This window comes from Aquila chrysaetos (genome assembly GCF_900496995.4).
Source record: "Aquila chrysaetos chrysaetos chromosome W unlocalized genomic scaffold, bAquChr1.4 W_unloc_5, whole genome shotgun sequence".
Lineage (NCBI taxonomy): Eukaryota > Metazoa > Chordata > Aves > Accipitriformes > Accipitridae > Aquila > Aquila chrysaetos.
The window spans coordinates 852,900-873,874 of NW_024470325.1; the positions used below are offsets into that span (position 1 = coordinate 852,900).

The 20,975-nt window shown below is 53.0% G+C and overlaps 1 protein-coding gene across 1 annotated transcript; it reads right to left on the bottom strand.

The window, feature by feature from the left end:
* Nucleotides 1-14,166: 14,166 nt before the first annotated feature.
* LOC115337596 (olfactory receptor 14C36-like) lies at nucleotides 14,167-15,138 on the bottom strand. Its single transcript, XM_030005970.1, has one exon. It carries the CDS (start codon nucleotides 15,136-15,138, stop codon nucleotides 14,167-14,169), a length of 972 nt encoding a protein of 323 aa, XP_029861830.1.
* Nucleotides 15,139-20,975: the final 5,837 nt, after the last annotated feature.

Genomic DNA, 20,975 nt, shown 5'->3' on the forward strand with positions numbered 1-20,975 from the left:
AGGATGATGCAGATGATGACGGGCACTGAGACTCTCCCGCTGCCACTCAGACGGCCCTGGGGGGAATCTGTGTGGGCAAGAATATGGAAAGGCCAGCACCAGGCCTGGGTGAGGTGGAAAAAGCACCATTCCTGACCCCCATCACACAAGGCAGCAGGGGGTGGAGGGCCCCAGGGATGAGTGATGGAGATGCTTCTACCCTGATGAGTAAATGACAACCTTCCCTACCCCCCCTCACCACCAGACCAGTGCCTTCTCCTGGGAGTTTCACACCCCAGCAAGGAGCCCCTTCCACCCAGCTGTGGGTCCCAGTCTTGCCCTGGGGATACCCAGCCCCAGGGGGAAGACAAGTTACCTGCTCGGGGTGGGGATGCTGCTGTCCTGGCTGTAGCTGCAGAAGAGGAAAAGGAGAGCTGGGCTGAGAGGGTGGGTGTGCGGGTACTGGGGAGCCTCCTCCCCAACACACCGTGTGTGTGTCTGTGGATGTCCCTGACACTTCCCACCCAAATTGCCCCTCCTGTAGTGCTAGAAAGAGAGGCCGGGATAGGGCTCAGTGCCTCTGCTCCAGGTGGCAGGCAGGATGGCACAGGCAGCCCAGGGGATAACCCTGGGCAGCCCAGGGGAGGTCAGGGGCCATGCCAGGACCAAGGGGGCAAAAAGCCTTCCCCACTGGTCATCCAGGACTCTGCCCCACATCCCATTTTGGAAGATCTCCACTCGTCCGTCGCACCGGCTCCCTCCACCCACCAGCTGCAGGAATGCAAAGCCGGCTGAGCCTGGGGAGAGCAGAGATGCCACAGCCATTGGTGTCACCGGGGAGCATGGCATCCTTCAGGGAGCAAGGCGAGGGGGGATTTTCCGATCACACACAACAAGATTGAGCCTTTTGCTGATGAGAAGCGAGGGCACAACCCTCTTTGCAGCTCACACCCAGGTCTGCTGCTGCTGGGGACACCCAGGCACCTGCTGCCTGCGTGGTGGGATGAGGCTCTGCAGAGCTCTCTCTGGGGATGGGATGCAGTTGTCTGCAGCCAGAGAGGTGGAACGCAGCCCTGCAGCCCTGTCCTGGGCTTGTCCCACAGTAGGAGAACGGAGGAGCCCAGGCCTGGTGGTGGTGCTGGGGCCTAAGACACTGCCCTGGGGACTGATGCCTGCCTCCATTCGGCCCTCAGCTCTCCCAAAGTAGAGCGGTCACTCTGAGCAGGCAAAGCCCTCCAGATGGCTCCTGGGGAAGCCAGGGTTTCTCCAGGGAGAAATTCAGCTTTGCACTGCCATGGGATCCCTGCTTTGGGTGGCCACGTCACACACAAAGGGCAAATGGAGTTAATGCAGCATTTTTCCAGCACTCACCTGAGCAAACGACAGCAGCGTTGTTCCCGTGGGAGCATGGTGAGGCCCCCAGGGTGATCACTGGGCACTGTCCCAGGTGGGCTTCTGTCCTGTCACAGTGGAATGAGTCTCTCCAGACAGGGCCAGTCCCTCTCCCAAAATGCTCTCCTCCAGGAATGGACTCAGCAAACCCACAGTTGAGTTGACGACAGAGAACGTGGGCATCCGAGAGATCCCAGCGGGAGGCACAGAGAGTCCCCCAGGTCCCCAGCACCTGGACCTCTACCGTCCCTGCACACGCTGTGCTGCTGTTCACCAGCCTAAATCCTGTGTATCCTGGGGAGAGACGAGGAGGAGAGAGGGTGGATTGGTGCTCATGTATTCTCAGTAGCTTGCGGACAGGCCAGAGGGACAGCATGCCTTTCTTCTCCTTCTGCACTATTTTCATGCTTCAGACAATCCCATCATCCCTCCTGTCCTCACACCTGGCCTAGCACAGTCCTTGCTCTGTTCCCCAACCCCTGGCACAGCCCCGGTGTTCAGCACCCCTCCCTGAGTCCTTACGTGTGCAGGTGACAACAGCGCTGTTCGCGTGGGTGCAGGGCTGGTCCCTGGAGGACCCTCTGCGGCAGGAGATGAGGCGGGATTCATTCCCCACACACTGCAGCTCTCCATCCCAGATGGGACTGTTGCCTTCTCCAAAGTGAGCTGGCCCAGCAACAGGCAGGGCCACGCCGCACTGCAACTCCCTGCAGACCACATCAGCAGCATTGGGACCAAAGTGTGAATCACAGACAGTTTTCCACTGGCGCCCGTCATGGATCTCCACACATCCTGAGCAGCGGCTCTTCCCTTCCACCAGCTGGACAAATCCTGGAAAAAAACATAACAACTGGGAGTTCCCAGAGCCCTCTGGCAGTTAAATGCCCACGTCCCGCATCATCTCCAAGCAAGCCATGACCAAACTGCGCATCGCACATCCCAGAGGAAGTTGTTGGGGGAGTGTTGGTGACACAGGCACATCCAGACCCCCACGCACCCCATCTCTACACCATCAGAGCACTCGAGGGTATGTGTCTGTCACAGACTCACAGCCACAGGTACTGCTCAGACAAACTGCTCCCACACAAGGTTCCCTGTGTTGCCTGGTGTGGTCTCCCCAGCACCACAGTAGTGTGAGCAGTTTGGATCCAGAAGAACTGGCCCAGAAGATAATGACTGCTGCAGCCTGCTCAGCCCCTGCAGAGCTTTGGGCCAGGCAGGACCACCACCTGGATGTAAACAGAAGCAGCCCCTGATCCCAGGGGTGTTCTTGGGGTGTTGGAAGGTTCATTTTAGGGAGAAGATGTCACAGAGCACAGAAACGGTGCAGCTGCTATCATGCCTGGTGCCTGTGCAGATCCCTCTGATGTCTGCTCGTTGGGAGGGTGTTCTCAGCCAGGGACACAGTGCTGTGCCTGGAGGTGTCCACAACCCAGATGGATGGCCAGACAGAGGGGCAGGAGACTCCCACTGGGCCCCTGCCAGCTCTCAGAGAACAGCAGGCACAGACGAGGATCAGTAACTGCTGCCAAAGCCCCCGTGTCGTCGGGCAGCATGGTGAGCCGTGGGCAGGCAGGAAAGATTGAGCAGTAGGTCAGCGCGGCCTGCACGGGGTCATGTCCTCGTGGGGCTGTCACAGCCCCAGGGATTTCCCAGTGCCAGCCTGTCACTGTGGTGATACAGGAGGGAGCAGCCAGAGCCAAGCAGCTGCCAAGCCCCTAACCCTCACAAATGCTGGTCCACACAGCCGAGCCCTGGGCACAGGCAGTGAAGGGCTTTGTGGCCACCCTGCTCCATTCCCCAGGGCTCAGCACTCATCCTCTCTGAAAAGCCCATTTGATTCAGGTGAGGTACTCATGCCTGTGAAGGGGAATGACCCAGGAGGATCAGCCATCTCATGCCGTTCCTCCAAAGCGTGGAGTGCCGAGCAAGTGTCCCCGGGTGTTTCCAGCACAGGGACCCTCAGCATTGTTGGCTGCAAACTGGCAGAACGGGTGGAGATCGATGAAGCCCAATGGACACCCCAGGGAAGGGATGGAGGGTTGATCTGCAGCCCAAGACACTGACTGAGGGTGACTGAGACGCTCTGGCAAGGACAGACCACCCTGGGGTAGGATCCCTCTGGGCCTTCCCCAAGGACTGGGGACATCAGCAATGACAGTCCCAGCCTGGCAGTTAGACCAGTATCACTGGGCCCTGCTCTGGTGTCCACTTGTTGCTCCATGAGAACACAGCCAAGGTCCCTTCCCCCACCCCAGACCCAAAGGTGGGGGCAACAGGCTGTCTCCTTACCTGAACACGTCACTCCACCATCCTCACTGTGGTCACAGTTATGTTCACCCCATCCGCTGTGTTTGCAGTCAGACAGGGCAGACTCGGTGCCTTTACAGCCAACATCATCCATCCAAATGGGGCCAGATCCTGCCCCAAAGTGTCCATATTGAGGAGCTCCAACAGCAGACCCACAGCCCAGCTGCTTACAAACCACTGCTGCATCGTTCATGCTCCTGTCATCAACACACACGGTCCCCCACTGGCCATTGTGTTTCACCTCCACTCTCCCAGCACAGCGCCTGCCGCCATCCGCCAGCCTCACCTCCACAGCCCCTTCAAACACCAGCATGGGATGGGTCAGGAGAGTGCCAAACCCCAGCACTGCAGGTCTGGGGGAACCGCCTACCTGGGCCAAATCACAGGTACTGGGGTAGGAGCCCTCTCTCCCTCTCTCTTCTCCAGTCTGTCCCCAGTGCAGTACGGGGGTCCCTTCTATCCCCACGGGCTGCGCAAGGCTGTGGGTGCCCAGTCCCAGCCCAGCTGGGTCACTTGCCATCCCACTGCACAAGGCAGCTCTTCCCACCCCAACGGCCCCCTGCCCCCCACCCACACCCACCCACACACTGCCCAGCGCTGCACTGGACACCCGCTACTCCCCAGCCCGGCACCCCCTCCACAGCTCCTTGTACCCAGGCCTGCAGCTTCCAGCACCAACCTGCACCTGCGCCAGCACCATCCAAACCCACCCCCAGGGCTTTCTGGGTTCCCAGGGAGCACTGAGATGATTCTGAGGATCCCCCAACCCATGTCCCCTCCTCAGCCCTAGTGTCAGCCCAGTCCATGCCCTGGGCCAAGCTCCCCAGGAAGGATGTCTCTCTACTGTCGATGCCCCGGTCCCCTTCTCTCTGTGGGGTCCAAACCGCTTTCATGGGGTCAGGGGTCCCCTGGACCAAGGGGGCAGTGAGCAGCACACAAACCCTCCGAGGTACCCTAGAGCTCAGCAGTGCCCTGGGCATCTCTGGGTGCTGCCATCACCAGCTAGGCCACCACCAGCTCCAGAGGTACAGTGCTGGGCATCAGGGGATGCCAAAGGGGTACCCCAGGACAGGGTGTCTATCAATCCAGCCAGGCACAGGCTGCCCAGAACACTGGAGCCCTGGAAAAGGAGCTATTCTCGCCCACCCAGATGGGCACAGGGAAAGGCACAGGGTCCATGGACCTGAGCACCTTCTGCCCCTCATCTCAGGAGCACCTGCAAAGAAACCCCATTCCCAGACAAATCCCAATGACCACACTGGTACCTGCTGGCCCTGGGCTGTGGGATAAGGGAGTGAGCACTTACCCCTGCACAGCTGTACCCAGAGGAGCAGCCACAGCACCTGAGGGGACAGGAGTCCCTCGGTGCCCATCCTGAGCCTCCTGCCCTGCCAGCACATCCCTGCTGCGCCGCACTCCCTGCCACGGCTTCTGGGGACTCACGGGGACAATGACGACAGGAGGGCAAGATATCTCTGCAGATGCCAGCCCAGCTACAGGAGGAGCCAATCAAAGCAGCAGCACCTTTTTAGACATTATTGGGAGCCATCTCCCATCCGACACAGCCCAGCCCTCCAATGAACTTCTCCAGCACCATTCATGACCATATATGAGAGATGGCTCCGTTACAGGTGTCACGTCACTGTGGTGGGGGCCGTCACAAGACAGGGCCAGTTGTGGGGGGGAACAGGTTTTTCACCCCCTGAACCATGCCATGTGGACTAAGAGCACTGAGCATCTCCTATTCCGGGCACATCCAAGAGCCTCAGGTGCGAGTGTCCAGCCACCCCTGTGCCATGGGAATCACAGGGCTGAGACTGCACCGGGGGCTGTGTCAGGAAGGGAAGGAAACAGCCCCTGCCCATGCTTCAGACCCCACTCTGCAGGGAGCAGCATCTGGGAAAGGTTCTTGGCCAGGGGAAGAGCTCAATTGCATGAGTGCCAGCTCGTTCATCCCTCCCTGGAGAGCCCCACAGAAGGTCCCTTCCAATGAGCTGGAGCTGGGACACGTCTCTGTCCCGGCAGCAGACGTGCACCCCAGAGGCTCAGACATGTCCCTGCCTCTCGGCATGTCACCGAGGCGTCGTTATTCCTCGCAGGTGGCTCAGGAGCTGCAGCCTGCAGGTGCACAAACCACAGCCCACGTGGCCTCGCAGCGCTCCCTGCGCTCCGGAGGAAGTCTGTGGTTTCCTCCTGGCGCCGTGCCCAGGCACATCCCTGCGGTGCCCCCGAGCCACCCCTACCCCGACTGCTCCAGCCAGGGCTGCAGGGGCTGCTCCTTCGGCCTCGCAGAGACGGGGCCGGGCGGATCCCGTCCCCTCTGATGCCCTTGTGACAGCACACGGCCGCTCTGCACTGAGCCCCGCGGCCATGGGGTGTCATCGGTGACGTGAACACTGCCATCCTTCCCACGGCCACCGCTGCGTGCTCATGATTTATACTGACGGTGACCTCACACCCCAAATACTGCCACCACTGCGTGTGCCTGAGTTACAGTGCCACACGTGTGGGCGCGGTGGATGGACTTCTGCTAACGATGGTTCTTCCAAAAAGCTGTGGTTGGTCGTGGTCTGAATAGTATTTTGGTGACACCAGAAGCACCTGCCCAAGCTATGTGCCAGCTCCTGGCCTATCAGCTCTCCAGGCACCAGTGACATCACAAGTTCATCCATACACAGCCACATGCATACTCCTAGCCTATCTGCTACTCAGCCACAGGTGACGTCATAGTATTTGCATCTGACATGGGCCTGCTCCTGGCCTATCGGCTATTCAGACACCAATGACCTCAAAACCACCGACACAAACCAGGGGCCTGCTCCTGCCCTATCAGCTACTCAGGCAGCAGTGGCATTAGAAGCACCTACACATGCCATTGGCCTACTCCAGGCCTATGAGCTACTCAGGCAGGTGTGACCTCATGAGCACAGACACAAGCCATGGGCCAGCTCCTGCTCTATCAGCTACTCAGGCACCAGTGACGTCACATGTACGTGTACACCCATTTGCCAGGTACTTGCTGGTGCAGTAGTCTGCCTCCGGTGACCTTACAAGAACCTGTAAGGGCCATGCACCTGGTCCTGGCCTATCAGCCCTTTAGGCCAGAGTGACAACACAAGTACATACCCAAGCCATGTGTCTCTCTGTCCTGGTTTCAGCTGGGATAGAGTTAATTGTCTTCCTAGTAGCTGGTACAGTGCTATGCTTTGAGTTCAGTATGAGAAGAATGTTGATAACACTCATGTTTTCCGCTGTTGCTAAGTAATGTTTAGTCTCAAGTCAAGGATTTTTCAGCTTCTCATGCCCAGCCAGTGAGAAAGCTGAAGGGGCACAAGACGTTGGCACAGGTCACAGCCACGGCAGCTGACCCAAAGCGGCCAACGGGGTATTCCATACAATGTGATGTCACATTTGGTATGTAAACTGGGGGGACTGGGGGCAGGGGGATCGCCGCTCAGGGACTAACTGTGCGTTGATGGGTGGGTGGTGACCAATTGCACTGTGCACCATTTGTAAATTACAATCCTTTTATTACTACTGCTGTCATGTTATTATTGTTCTCATTATCACTATTAGTTTCTTCTTTTCTGTTCTATTAAACCGTTCTTATTTTAACCCATGAGTTTTACTTCTTTTCCCGATTTTCTCCGCCATCCCACTGGCTGGGGGGAAGTGAGTGAGTGGCTGCGTGGTGCTTAGTTGCTGGCTGGGGTTAAACCACGACACTCCCTCTTGCCTATCAGCTACTCAGGCACCAGTGAGCTGGCCACCACATCTCCACCTACTTGCTCTCTGCTTGCTTGTGACATGCAAAGGCACAAGTGACCTCGCAAGCTCTGACACAAGCCACGCCCCTACTCTTGGCCTATCAGCTACTCAAGTATCAGTAATCTCACAACCACTTACAGCTCCCAGCCTATGATCTACTCAGGCACCAGTGACCTCACAAGCACATTACCAACCTATTTTCTATGTGCTTGTCTGGTGGGGTCACCCCATGTGGCAGTCCCCACCCAGTCACTTGCTCACTCCCCACCGGTGGGATGGCGGAGGAAAGTGGAAGGACAAAAGGAAGAAAAAAAATCTCATGGGTCAAGATAAAGGCAGTTTAATAAGTGGATTACCTCTTCTACTTTGAAGAACGCCCAGCACTCCCCTAGTTCTATTGCTGACTATGATGTCATATGGTGTGGAATATCTCTTTGGTCTGTTGGGGTCAGCTCCTGACTTTGTCTCCTTCCAGCCTCTTGTCACCCCCAGCCTCCTCGCTGTTGGGGCAGAGTGAGCAACAGAGAAGGCCTTGATGCTGTGCAAGCACTGCTCAGCAGTAGCTACAATGTCAGTGTGTTATCAGTCAACACTCGATTGACCACCAAGGCAAAGCTCGGCACCATAGGGGCTGCTAACAAGAAAATTAACACCATCCCAGCCAGACCCAGTACAATCTTCACACCTTGCTCCCTCCTGTTTACATCCTGCTCAGCTCCTACAGGATTCAATACATTTACATCCGCCATCACCACCCCCTTCCCCATCCTTTGACAGGACGTACACACAGCATGCTGGATTTGGCTGGTGTGCCTCAGGTGGACCTGCACAAGTGCCAGCACACTCCTGACCTCTCCCCTCTCTCAGTCAGCCAGAGCTGTTTGAAACATTCAATCAGGTTATCAACCTAAGGACAAGGAAATGTGTATAGCACCAGTCTGCACCCCACAGTGGTCTTACAGGTAGCTGTGAGATCCCCCACAACCCCACGGGGAAAAGGAGCTCCCCACTACCATTCTATCTCTCTGCTTGGAACCTCAAAAGCCACTTTGCAGTTCATGGGCTCACTGGCTAGTTCCTCTGGTCCACATGGTGTTTTCTGAGATCCTCTTTGGGTCTTTTCCATATTGTCCCCAAGCACATATTCTTCTGAAGTTGGCATTTTGTCCTTCTTTTCCATGTTTGCAGATAGCATTGCCTGTGTCTTGCATCTCCGAGGAAAGCTCAGAGTCTTCCCCAGTAACCCTGCATGGCCATCCTGCTGGGCTGGGCTGGGATGTGAGGGCCTCCCAGGCTGGTTCACAGGATACCGGCGTAACCGTCAGCAGCATTCAGTCAGCGACGAGGCCACCAGAGGCAAGGGTAAGTCGGTGGCGCAGCGCTAGATTGAGGTGGACTTGGAGGTTCCCAAGGCCCAGGAACCCCAGGGAAGAGCAGAGGGACCTGTCGAGAGCCAGCAGCTCTCGCGAGAGAGGCTGACAGGGCGTGGGCGTTGCCAGGGGGAACCACGGGAGATTTAAACAGCCCTGAGGAGCGCCAGCAACCAGGACCACAGCTAACAGGGTGGGCAAAAAGGGCATGGTGCATCAGAAAGGGCGTGCACTGCAGTTCACACAGGCAGGGTGTGTAGGTAGGGTGTAGCCCCCCCCCCCCTTCCCAGCTCAAGAAGGCTACTCAGGCGGTGGGCATCGGCCCAGAGGGAGACCCAGGTATGGTTGCCCCTCGGGTGAAAACCATTCCTAGGAAAAATGTGGTGATGCAGACAGAGGTCCCATGTAAACGTGCTGCTGTCCAGCTCTCTGGCTGCAGGGAGTGCCTGAGTCTATCACTGATGACGGAGGGCAGCGGGGACAGCTCTTGTGTGAGGTGTGACCAAGTGGATGATCTGCTCAGCCTGGTGGTAGAGCTGTCGCCGTTGGCAGTGATGAGATTGCAGAGAGAAATCCAAAGGCAATCAAAAGGGACTTCAGGGCACTGGGGCGATTAGTGGAAGGATTGGGAGCACAGGTAGTGTTTTCCTACCAGTTTTTTGTTTTCTAAAGAATCCTTGAGATTTAAGAGTGATGACTCAAAATACACATATCACTCACCTCAAAGCTGAGGGCTGTCTCCCTTGAGGAGTTACCTCGGGCGGTGCCCTGACCCAAGGGGGAGTCCCCGACTGCAGACCCGCTGCTCCAAGGAGGACTGATTCCAACATGTCCTCCGGCGGGACCCCGTTTATAGCCTTGTCGAATCTGACCTGTGGTCATTTAATCCCTATTGGCCAAGAGGGTCACCTCAGTGTACCTGGCACATCTCGATTGGCCAGTTCAGATTTCAACCTGCGGCCTCCATGGTTTAGGTTTGGTTTTTTTTTTTTTTTTTCCTTCCCCTTCTTCCTGCCTGGAGAAGATTTGTTTTCTGCTGGTGGGATGGTGGGGCAGGGAAGTATACTGCCACAGACATCCACAACTTCTGTGGCCAACCTGTTCCAGTGCCTCACCACGCTCCCAGTGAAGAATTTCTTCCTTACATCTAATCTAAATCTACCCTCTTTCGGTTTAAAGCCATTACCCCTTGTCATGTCACTACATGCGCTTGTACAAAGCCCCTGTCCAGCTTTCCTATAGGCCCCCTTAAGTACTGGAAGGCTGCTAGAAGGTCTCCCCAGAGCCTTCTTTTCTCCAGGATGAACAACCCCAACTCTCTCAGCCTGTCTTCATAGGGGAGGTGCTCCAGCCCTCTCTCATCATCTTCATGGCCCTCCTCTGGACTCACTCCAACAGGTCCGTGTCCTTCTTGTGTTGGGGGCCCCAGAGATGAAGGCGGTTCTCCAGGTGGGGTCTCACGAGAGCAGGGTAGAGGGGGAGAATCACCTCCCTTGACCTGCTGCTTATGCTTCTTTTGATGCAGCTGAGGATATGGTTGGCTTCCTGGGCTGCAAGTGCACACTGCTGGGTCACGTTGAGCTCCTCATCAACCAGTACCCCCAAGTACTTCTCTGCAGGGCTTCTCTCAATCTACTCATTGCCAAGCCTGGATTTATGCGTGGGATTGCCTTGACCCATGTGTAGCACCTTGCACTTGGCCTGTGTGAACTTCATGAGGTTCACACGGGCCCACCTCTCAAGCCTGTCAAAGTCCCTCTGGATGGCATCCCTTCCCTCCAGCATGGCAACTGCACCACACAGCTTGGTGTCGTTGGCAAACCTGTTGAGGGTGCGCTCAATCCCACTGTCCACGTAGCCAAGAAAGATGTTAAACAGGGCCTGTCCCACTACCAGCCCCTGAGGAATGCCACTCGTCACTGCTCTCCACTTGGACATCCAGCCGTTGACCGCAACTCTTTGAGTGTGACCATCCTGCCAGTTCCTTATCCACCGCGTGGTCCGTCTGTCAAATACATGTTTCTCCAATTTAGAGACAAGGATGTTGTGTGGGACAGTGTGTGTTTTGTTTTCATTTTGGTATCCTATGCACGGATCTTCAGGGCTGTGCTGAAGTTCCCTTCTGAGCAGGCACAAAGCCTTTTCCACATGCCTCCCTCACCTGGCCGTGATCTTCCTGTTTATCAGCACTGCCGTGTTTGCCTATCTGAAGCCCCCCCCCCATCTCGTCCCCATCTCTGTACCTGGTGGAAGCAGTGCTATACTCAGTGATATCTTCAGCAGTGCCTCCCCTTATTTACAGCACGAGGAACCAGCACCAGCACCAATACTGTGAGGGTCAGCACAGGACATCTGTCGTGGTTTAACCCCAGCCAACTGGGGGGTTAAACTGGTTTAACTGTTTTTTTCTCGTTCATGTGGTTCTTTCTGGGGATTCCCTTCGGGTCTTTTCCTCTTTGTCCCCATGCACATGTTCTTCTGAGGTTGGCATTTGGTCCTGGTTTTCTGTTTTCATAGCTCACAAGGCCTGTGTCTTGCTGCACCTTGCAAAGCCCCGAGTCTGCCCCAGTAACCCTGTATGGCCACCCTGCAGGGCTGGGCTGGGATGTGGGAGCCTCCCAGTCTGGCTCACAGGACTGGGCTCTTCTTTGCACGTGACAGGATTTGTTATGAGGGCCACCTGGAGGCGTCCTAGAAAGAGGCCATAGTCTTTGGGCATGTTCCAGCTTGTCCACGCCCCACCACCTTTCAGGCACCCTTCCATACTCTTGAAGTCCCCACACACACGCACTAGACCAGTCAGGGCTCATTCTGCAGCCTGGTGAAGTGGGCAGCCCCAGCCTGGCCTTTTCCTTTTGTTTCTATTCACACTTGTAATTCTTCAGTCCATTAGGTCTTATTAAAGAAGGTTTTATCCATTTCATACCTATGCTTTTGTGGCTATATTAATTTGGGTTCTATAGCTTTATAAATGTTCTCTCTCTCCATATATATAAATAGTAAGGTGAACCTTACCATCAAACTTACTGAACCTTGTCAAACCAGTGTTAAAACTTTGTTAAATTCCATTGAACTTACTGAACTCTGCCAAATTATTATTTTACCTCAATACAACGTACTGCTGCTGCTCTCTTTTGAATGAGGTGCATTCTGCTCTTCTGCGACACTGTGGGAGGCTAAGGTCCTTCTTGTCCACTCTCTCCTAGTAGAACACCTGTGAGGAAGAACCTTTTTCTTCTTTGGTCATTGCTGAAAGAAATGGTGAAGGAAGTTCAGAGAGGTGAAACATGGAGGGGTGTGCTTCTGAGTATTAAGAGTCCCTAGATGTGCTCTGTGCCTTCTGAAAGGGGAGAAATGCCTTCTTCTAGAGGGCAATGTCACTGATGCCTGCAGAACCCCTTCTGACTACACAGGTGGGATGTTCCACAGGCATGCTTCTTCCATACTGTGTATTTGAAGGCACAGGCCAGAAAGCCAAGGATGGGTATCATAGCAGACAGAGGAAATGGCAACGAGCCTTTCCAAGACGAGTGAGACAAATCTCACTGGGAGAGTGGGGGTTGTTCCTGGAGTCACTGTTGCGGTAAAAGGTAAAGGAATTTGGCAGAAAATAAACCCCCTTGCATTCCAGCTTATCCTCAGATGTCAGAGGCACTGGGGGTGGCTATGTTTAGTTTCTGAGTAATGTCCAATTCAGCACTATAAGTCCGGTGGTATAACTGTCACAGTGACGGATGTACTTATAGCACACTGCACTCTTGGCTTAGCCACGTTCAACACATGAGAATTACTAGACTTAGGGAGTTTGGTTGCGTTAATGAACTATCAAGGCTAGATTAATGAGCGGTGCAGTTTATTAAACCAACAGTACAGGCTCTTTTGGATTGCCGGTGACAAATACGCTGTCTGCAAAGTATGTGCAAATGTTGAATACAGTGCGCAAAATCAAAAAAGAAAGCGACTCTCTATATAGAGAGATTTTTAAGTTTCCTGGGGAAGCACTCAGTACAGCCAAGTGTTCGAATCTCACCCAGTAGGCGTCCCTATGGGGAGGAAGAGAGGCTCAGCCCGTTGACTGGTCCCAGAAGCCAGCGATGTCCTCCTGACTCGTCTATAATGGTATCTTCTCTAATAGTCTTCCTCTTTGGGGGTCTTTTTGTACTATTTTTTCTTTTAGGTGGAGCTCGAGTGAGTCTAGGCATACATACCTTTACTTTGATTGGCATAAAGTTCTCTTGCTTTGCTTTTAAAGGTATATGCTAGAAAAAATTCAGAGCGCATGCTCCATTAGGGAGTGGTTGCACCTTGGAGGTGGGTAACTTTGGGGATGGAGGTGTGTTTTGGTAGTATAATGATAGTATACAAGCAAAGGTCACCCAGAGGACATGATTTAGCGTGTCACTACTCCAGAACAGGGCACTTATGATACAAATCAGAGGTAAGGCCATAGGGTTGACAGAACCCCCATTGTTTCACCTCCTTGCTTCAGTCGATTCAATGCAGGGACCTTCCCTTCTTGTTCCAGTAGTTCCAGTTCCCTATCCCTGCGGTGATATCACAGAGCCTGGCCGTGGTGTCTCCACTCTGCTCCACCCTCCGTGTTGTTTCTCTTAGAGTCAGCATCCCAAGCTCCCCTGGCGTTGCTAACATCTAAGCTTGCAGGTTATGTTGCTGAGGGAATTATTATGGAACAGATCTCTTGCATATCCACTGCATTCCACCCTGGAGGTTTACCTTCCCTTAAGGGGGGGGACAAATCAGTAAGTCACCTCCAGCAATCACTCCACAGTCACACACAGAAATGTCAGGGCTCTGTGAGGTGTCCACATCTGAGCTGTTCTCATGCACTCCTCATACACACAGGGTGTTCAGAGACACGGGTCCTACCCTTGCACACACATGGGTGGTGCATTGTGGCAGTCATAGCATCTCTCTGGCCTCCTCTTGACACTCCCAGAGGCTGGCAGGTGCCTCAGCCCTGCGGTGGATTGCCCTGCTCTGCACTCATCGGAGGTGCCCCAAGGCATGAGGAATGGACACGGGGACCTCAGGTCAAGGAAGCACATCCCAGCGCTGCATTCTGTTGGTTTCCCAGGGGACGTTACTCTTAAAGTGAAGTAACTTCAGGACACTGACATTCATGGGATCCCCAGGAATAGCTGATGGCATTTGTGCTCACTCAGGTTCGTCTCCCCACACGCATGCAATTTGCAGTGCTTACAACTCATCTCTACAATGTAAGCATGGACAACATTATCAGAAGTGAAAAAACAAAATAAAAAAAAATAAATCAAAACAACATCAACAACTACAAAACATATAAAAGACAGGTTGGGCCTGTAATGAGTTACGTTATGAGTGATATGCAGAAGAAGATGGGCAGTATATTTCTACTAAAAAAACTTCTGGTCATCAGTTTCTGAACTGCATCCTTGAGCTCCTGGTTCCTCACGCTGTAGATGAGGGGGTTCAGTGCTGGAGGCACCACTGAGTACAGAACTGCCACCACCAGGTCCTGGTGTGGGGACGAGATGGAGTGGGGCTTCAGGTAGGTAAACATGCCCATACTGACATACATGGAGACCACGGCCAGGTGAGGGAGGCATGTGGAAAAGGCTTTGTGCCGTCCCTGCTCAGAGGGGATCCTCAGCACGACCCTGAAGATCTGCACGTAAGACAGCAGAATAAAACCAAAACACCCAAATGCCACACAGACACTAACCACAATAAGCCCAGCCTCCCTGAGGTAGGCATCTGAGCAGGAGAGCTTGAGGATCTGGGGAACTTCACAGAAGAACTGGTCCACAGCATTGCCCTTGCAGAATGGTAGTGAAAATGTGTTGGCAGTGTGCAGCACAGCAGTGAGAAACCCACAGCCCCAGGCAGCTGCTGCCATGTGGACACAAGCTCTGCTGCCCAGGAGGGTCCCGTAGTGCAGGGGTTGGCAGATGGCAACGTAGCGGTCATAGGCCATGATGGTGAGAAGATAAAACTCTGCTGACATCAGAATAAAAAAGAAAAAAACCTGAGAAGCACACCCTTGGTAGGAGATGGCCCTGGTGTCCCAGAGCGAGTTGGCCATGGATTTGGGGACAGTGGTGGAGATGTAACCGAGGTCGAGGAGGGCGAGGTTGAGGAGGAAGAAGTACATGGGGGTGTGGAGGCGGTGGTCACAGGCTACGGCAGTGACGATGAGGCCATTGGCCAGGAGGGCAGCCAGGTAGATGCCCAGGAAGAGCCAGAAGTGCAAGAACTGCAGGTCCCGTGTGTCTGCAAATGCCAAGAGGAAGAACTCACTCATGGAGCTGCCATTGGACATTTGCTGGTTCTTGAAATGGGGGCATTGCCCTAAGAAGGAAAAGACGGGAAAATTACAGCAGAATTCTCTGAGCAAAGCCAACGCCATTCTTTTTAGAAATCCACCCCCACACGAATTCCAGTGCATTTCCTCTCTTTGCTTTGTGCTGGCTGAGTGTGCTTTGAAGAGCAGGACTTCTGCCCATACGCTGCCAAGGAGTCAGCTGTGCCCTGCTGGTTTGTGACAGCAACCAATGTCAGTTGTAATCCACATTTAATGGAAAAGTTCAATACCTGGACACAGGACTCACAAGAGTGTAGTCTACAGAAGAGAGGCTTAGCATGTCTTTATGATATTTTTTCTCTGGGTTTTTTTTTTTTTTATTTTCCAGCATCACAACTGGTGAGTACTATTTTTAGGGGTAGAAATCCTCATTCTTGTGATTGAAAGTGTGGAGTCTTAAGACAAAACAGGCAAAAGGGCTCAGTGCTCTGTGGCTCAGCGCAGTCAGGAGAGCTGCGGTGTCCATCCGTCTTGTTCCCAGCTGCCCTGCACTTTCACTTCTGCTACCTCGAGGATGACTGCACATACAAATTACTCTTAAAAAAAAAGAACAAATAACTGGACTCTGATGAAAGCAGGGGAATCTTGTTTCAAAGGGCAGATCTCCAAGCTCTTCTTTTTCCAGCACAGAGGTGTAGTTGTGATGGAGAGGGCAGGACACAGCCCCTCTCAGAGAGAAGCAGCAGGATCTGAGAGGAGACTGGCAACCTACAAGGGATGGCTCAGCACTCCCGAGGATCCTACAGGAGAGCCACACCTTTCTGGTGGGCAGCACGCAAGCCCAGCAGGACAGGCCAAACAGACGGTCAGGTGTCCTGAAGATAGTATGTCTTAAATGGAGTCAGCTCATTGCCCAGCAGACATCTACAGTAAAGGACCAAAAGAGAGCTGCCTGAATGCAGCCTCTCCCAATCCTTGCTTGCAATTTTCTCCCACTCCCTGCCCATGCCTCGGCTGCTTGGAGCTGTATTTGCCAGCAACTGTTTCTCTTTCCCCAGGTCTCCTCCCTGTCCCTGATCACAGATCCCATCTGTCGTGGTTTAATCCCAGCCAGCAACTAAGCACCACGCAGCCGCTCACTCACTCTCCCCCCCACCCAGTGGGATCGGGGGAGAAAATCGGAAAAAGAAGTAAAACTCATGGATTGAGATAAGAACGGTTTAATAGAAAAGGAAAGAAGAAACTAATAATGATAATGATAACACTAATTAAATGACAACAGCAGTAATGAAAGGATTGGAATGTACAAATGATGCGCAGTGCAATTGTTCACCACCCGCCGACCGGCACCCAGCTAGTCCCCCGGGCGGCGATTCCCTGCCCCCACTCCCCAGTTCCTATACTAGATGGGACGTCACAGGGTATGGAATACCCCGTTGGCCAGTTTGGGTCAGGTGCCCTGGCTGTGTCCTGTGCCAACTTCTTGTGCCCCTCCAGCTTTCTCGCTGGCTGGGGACGAGAAGCTGAAAAATCCTTGACATTAGTCTAAACACTACTGAGCAACAACTGAAAACATCAGTGTTATCAACATTCCTCGCATACTGAACTCAAAACATAGCACCGTACCAGCTACTAGGAAGACAGTTAACTCTATCCCAGCTGAAACCAGGACACCATCCCACCCAGTGTGTGCTCAGCTCTGCCCTGCAGACATCTTCTGGCAGCAAGGCACTGCCCAGGGGGATCTCCGTGCTGGCAAGTGTTACAGAGAATAGCAGATAAACCCTGAAGGGACCACAACAATGATGATAATGCTTTCTGTAGGCTGAGGTGGCTGAAGTGACTTTATCGTTTTTTTTTCCCTTGAAAAACCTATTCATCACTCACTGTAATACCGTAGGAGTCTCGGTCTCTTGTGCAAACCTGACAGCTCCATTACCATTTCCACCCACCATCACAGCTGGAAAGTGAAAGCACCAACCTTGGAAAGCACCTTGACTCCCAGGTAGCCCCTGCCTTGATGTCCGTCTTGAAAAGTGCCCTGTGAAGTGTCCCAGGGGTGATCTGGAGCTGTGAACAGCCCTGACCTGCACAGCACCCTCTTGAGAGCAGAACGACCCTGCCCTGCACTACTGGGGGTTGCTCCTTCCACCCAGAGCTTCTCCTTGCAGTGCCATGGGGAGCTCCCCAGGCAGGCTGAGTGCTGAACCTGGAAGGCAGCAGAGTCCCTGCCCCAGCACACAGTCCCCTGGAGTGCAGGGAGCCTGCTCTGAAATACAGCCCTGGGCACCTCTAGCCACACACTGGGGCTTCACAGCTATTCAAAATTGCCTAAAAAAAGCCCCCTCCTTACAGATAACACAAGCTGTGGGCTGTGCCAGCTTTAGGAGATGCCTCCAGGAACTACAGCTGCATTGCCCTGCACCCAGAGACTTACCGTGTCAAGAGCTGCAATGATTTCTCCTCTTTTGAGCTCTCAGTCATCCTCCCAATCCTGACTGCCTTTAAGCTCTTAATCTGCCTTGCTCATTGCCCTGAGATACCCTGGGAGTGCCCTTCGCCCTGCTGCTCTTTGCAGAGGAGCTGCCCCTGGGCAGAGCTGTCTCTCTGCAGCGCAGCCCACTTGCCATCAACTCCTTCCCTCCCAGCAGCCTGGACCAGCTCAGCAGCAGAGGCCCAGCCCAAGGCATTTTAATGACCCCTCTGGTGGCTTTGACGCTAAGTCCATGAGCCTCAGACCCTGAGAGAAAGTTGATGAAACCTCTCAAGCACTCAAAGTCAGATGCAAATTCCAAAGTGTCTTGGAGCATTAATGGGTCCCACTGAGGGACATTACTGACAAAGCAACCCTGGGGGCTGGTTAAAGCAGAAAACAGGAGGCAGTGATGAAAGGTAGGCAACGGCAATGTAAAGGTGGCTCTGGAGGCTGAGTAAACCGGCATGTGTCTTATCAAGCCAAAGGGCCAGGCTCTGGCCCCTAGCCCTTGGGAAGGGAGATCCTGTCCCACACCCATGGCTCAGGGCTCTTCCTGCTGCAGTGTTTTGTAAGGACTTGCAATGCCAAGTGCAGGACTATGGTATGACACCTCCCAGGCTCTTGGGTGGAGACAAGGAGGCCATGACGGCATAGTGCTGTAAGGGTTAGGTGTCTCCCAATAGGCCTTGGTGACACAGACAACAGCCACAGCCACCTGGAGAAAGAATTCCGCTCTCCTGGGGGCTTTCAACCTTGTCAGCTCCCTTGACCATCTCCACCACAGGCTGTCCTGTGGTGTCCTATGCCTGCACCTGTTTCCTTGAAGGCTATTGATGTCCACTGTGCTTACCAACCTTGCTCTCACTTGAGCATCTTCCTACCCTTACTGCTATCTCTCCATCCTCACAGGCTGTTCTTTGAAATACAAAGCTCCAGCTAATCCAGACTTTTTCTGGGTGGACTATTCTACCACAGCACTGCACTTGGAGTGACGTTTCCGGTAACTCAAAGTGATGTGAAATCCTCATGTCCAGCCTCAACTTCCAAGGCTCCACTTTGTGCCATTATTTTTTTCTCGTATTGTTTCCCAATTTTGAGAAAAACTCCCCCACCTCTGAAATCATGAAACCACACCTCAACCAGTCTCAGGATAGTCTGGGTGGCCATGCTCATCCTAAGGCAGACCTGTATGCAGGTGGCCTTGTTCATGGCAAGCATGCACCACTGGCTTGTACGGTGTCCCTTGTAGTGCCCAGGGCCTTCTCCTCAGCATCACTGCTCAGCCGGTCAGGTCCAAGCCTGTTCTGATGAACGAGATTATTCTTCCTCCTAATGCAGGACTGTCCACTCCTCCTTATAAACTTCAAGAGGTTTCTGTTGGCCAGAGTCCCAGAGTTTCTCGGGGCCCTCTGGACTGAAGCTCCATTTTATCGGCTGTTAGTGCCTGTGTGCAGATAGCTCACCCTGATGGTGGTGTCTCTCACAAGATAACAGCATGAGGAGGCGCAGGGCTTTACAGACCCAGGTAGGATCCACCATGAGCACAGCCTTCAAAACACCAAATGAAAGGTGGTTTAGGTGTTTTAGCAAAGGCTTGCTTTACATTTGCAAGATAACATTTAATTTAAATTAATCTGTTTCTCTTTAAGTCGTCTATCTGTAAAACTAAAATAAAATAGCCATTCCATAAATGCCTGGAGCAGGAGGAATGACACCTTTTCGCTTTGCATTCACATGAGAATACTTCTGAAAGGACAACCAAGTATAGCCCTATCTTCAGATTTGCTGCACAAAGGCTCTTCTCTCCAATCCCTGATGCACTGCAGTCATGCTGCTGGTCACTTGCCTGCCATAAAGTAACTAGAGATCTGTTGCACTAAGAGTAACAAGGTAACAAAAATGCAACCTACCTGGTAAATTCTTACCATGTAAGCCAAAAAAGACAATGTTTTAATTTGAGCAGCGATAAAACCAGCATACAACTCCTTGTTAAAAAGTTTATAGTGCCTGAAATTAAATTGAACAGTGGTTATGATTTTGTGCCTCCTCTTTAATACCTTCATTCAGAAAATTCACAGAAGTTTCAAATTACATCATCTTGTAGTGAGGTTCTTGCATCATAAAGGAGTAAAATCATCACGGGAGAGCCGATTTTTAATAAGCTCTCTGCCATTCAAATTCCCAGAATCTTATGCTCTAAGCAGAAATGCACAACCCTGAGGCAGCCATACAATTTTCCATGCCCCAGGGGTGGAAGCACAGCCCTATCTTTTGTCATGGACTAATCCAAACTGCACTGGAACAAGGCGATGCCCCTGAACATTTACAATACATAGATGACATCATCGTGTGGGGCAACAAGGCAGAAGAAGTGTTTGAGAAGGGAAAAAAAATAATTCAGATTCTTCTGAAAGCTGGTTTCGCCATAAAGAAAAGCAAGGTCAAGGGACCTGCACAGGAGATTCAGTTCTTGGGAATAAAATGGCAGGATGGACGCCGTCATGTGCCTATGGATGTGGTTAACAAGATAGCAACTATGTCTCCACCAGCTAACAAGAAAGAAACACAAGCTTTCCTAGGCCTCGTGGGGTTCTGGAGAATGCATATTCCAGGTTATAGTCAGCTTGTGAGCCCTCTCTATCGAGTAACGTGGAAAAAGAACTATATTGAGTGGGGCCCTGAGCAACAACAAGCCTTTGAGCACATCGGGCAGAAAATAGCTCGTGCAGTAGCTCTTGGACCTGTCCGGACAGGACCAGACGTACAAAATGTACTCTACACTGCAGCTGGGGAGCATGGGCTCACCTGGAGCCTCTGGCAGAAAACACCAGGAGAAACCCGAGGTCAACCATTAGGGTTTTGGAGCCGGGGGTACCAAGGATCAGAAGCCCACTACACCCCGACTGAAAAAGAGATACTAGCAGCATACGAGGGGGTTCGAGCCGCTTCAGAAGTTGTTGGTACAGAAGCATATGTCCTCTTGGCACCACGATTGCCTGTGCTACACTGGATGTTCAAAGGAAACATCCCCTCTGCACATCATGCAACCAGCGCTACATGGAGTAAGCGGATAGCATTGATCACGCAACGGGCTCGACTGGGGAAATCTAACCACCCAGGAATTCTGGAAGAGATCATGGACTGGCCAGAAGGTAGAGATTTTGGAGCAACACCTGAGGAGGTGGCTCGTGCCCAAGAGGCACCACCATATAATGAGTTATCAGAAGACGAAAGGTGTTACGCTTTGTTTACTGATGGATCCTGTCGTGTGGTAGGGAACCATCGGAAGTGGAAAGCTGCTGTGTGGAGTCCCACGCAACAAGCCATTGAGGCCACTGAAGGAGAAGGCGAGTCAAGTCAGTTTGCAGAAGTGAAAGCC

Coding starts and splice junctions, on each gene's coding strand:
- LOC115337596 (XM_030005970.1), bottom strand. CDS start 15,138: ATGTCCAATGGCAGCTCCATGAGTGAGTTCTTCCTCTTGGCATTTGCA.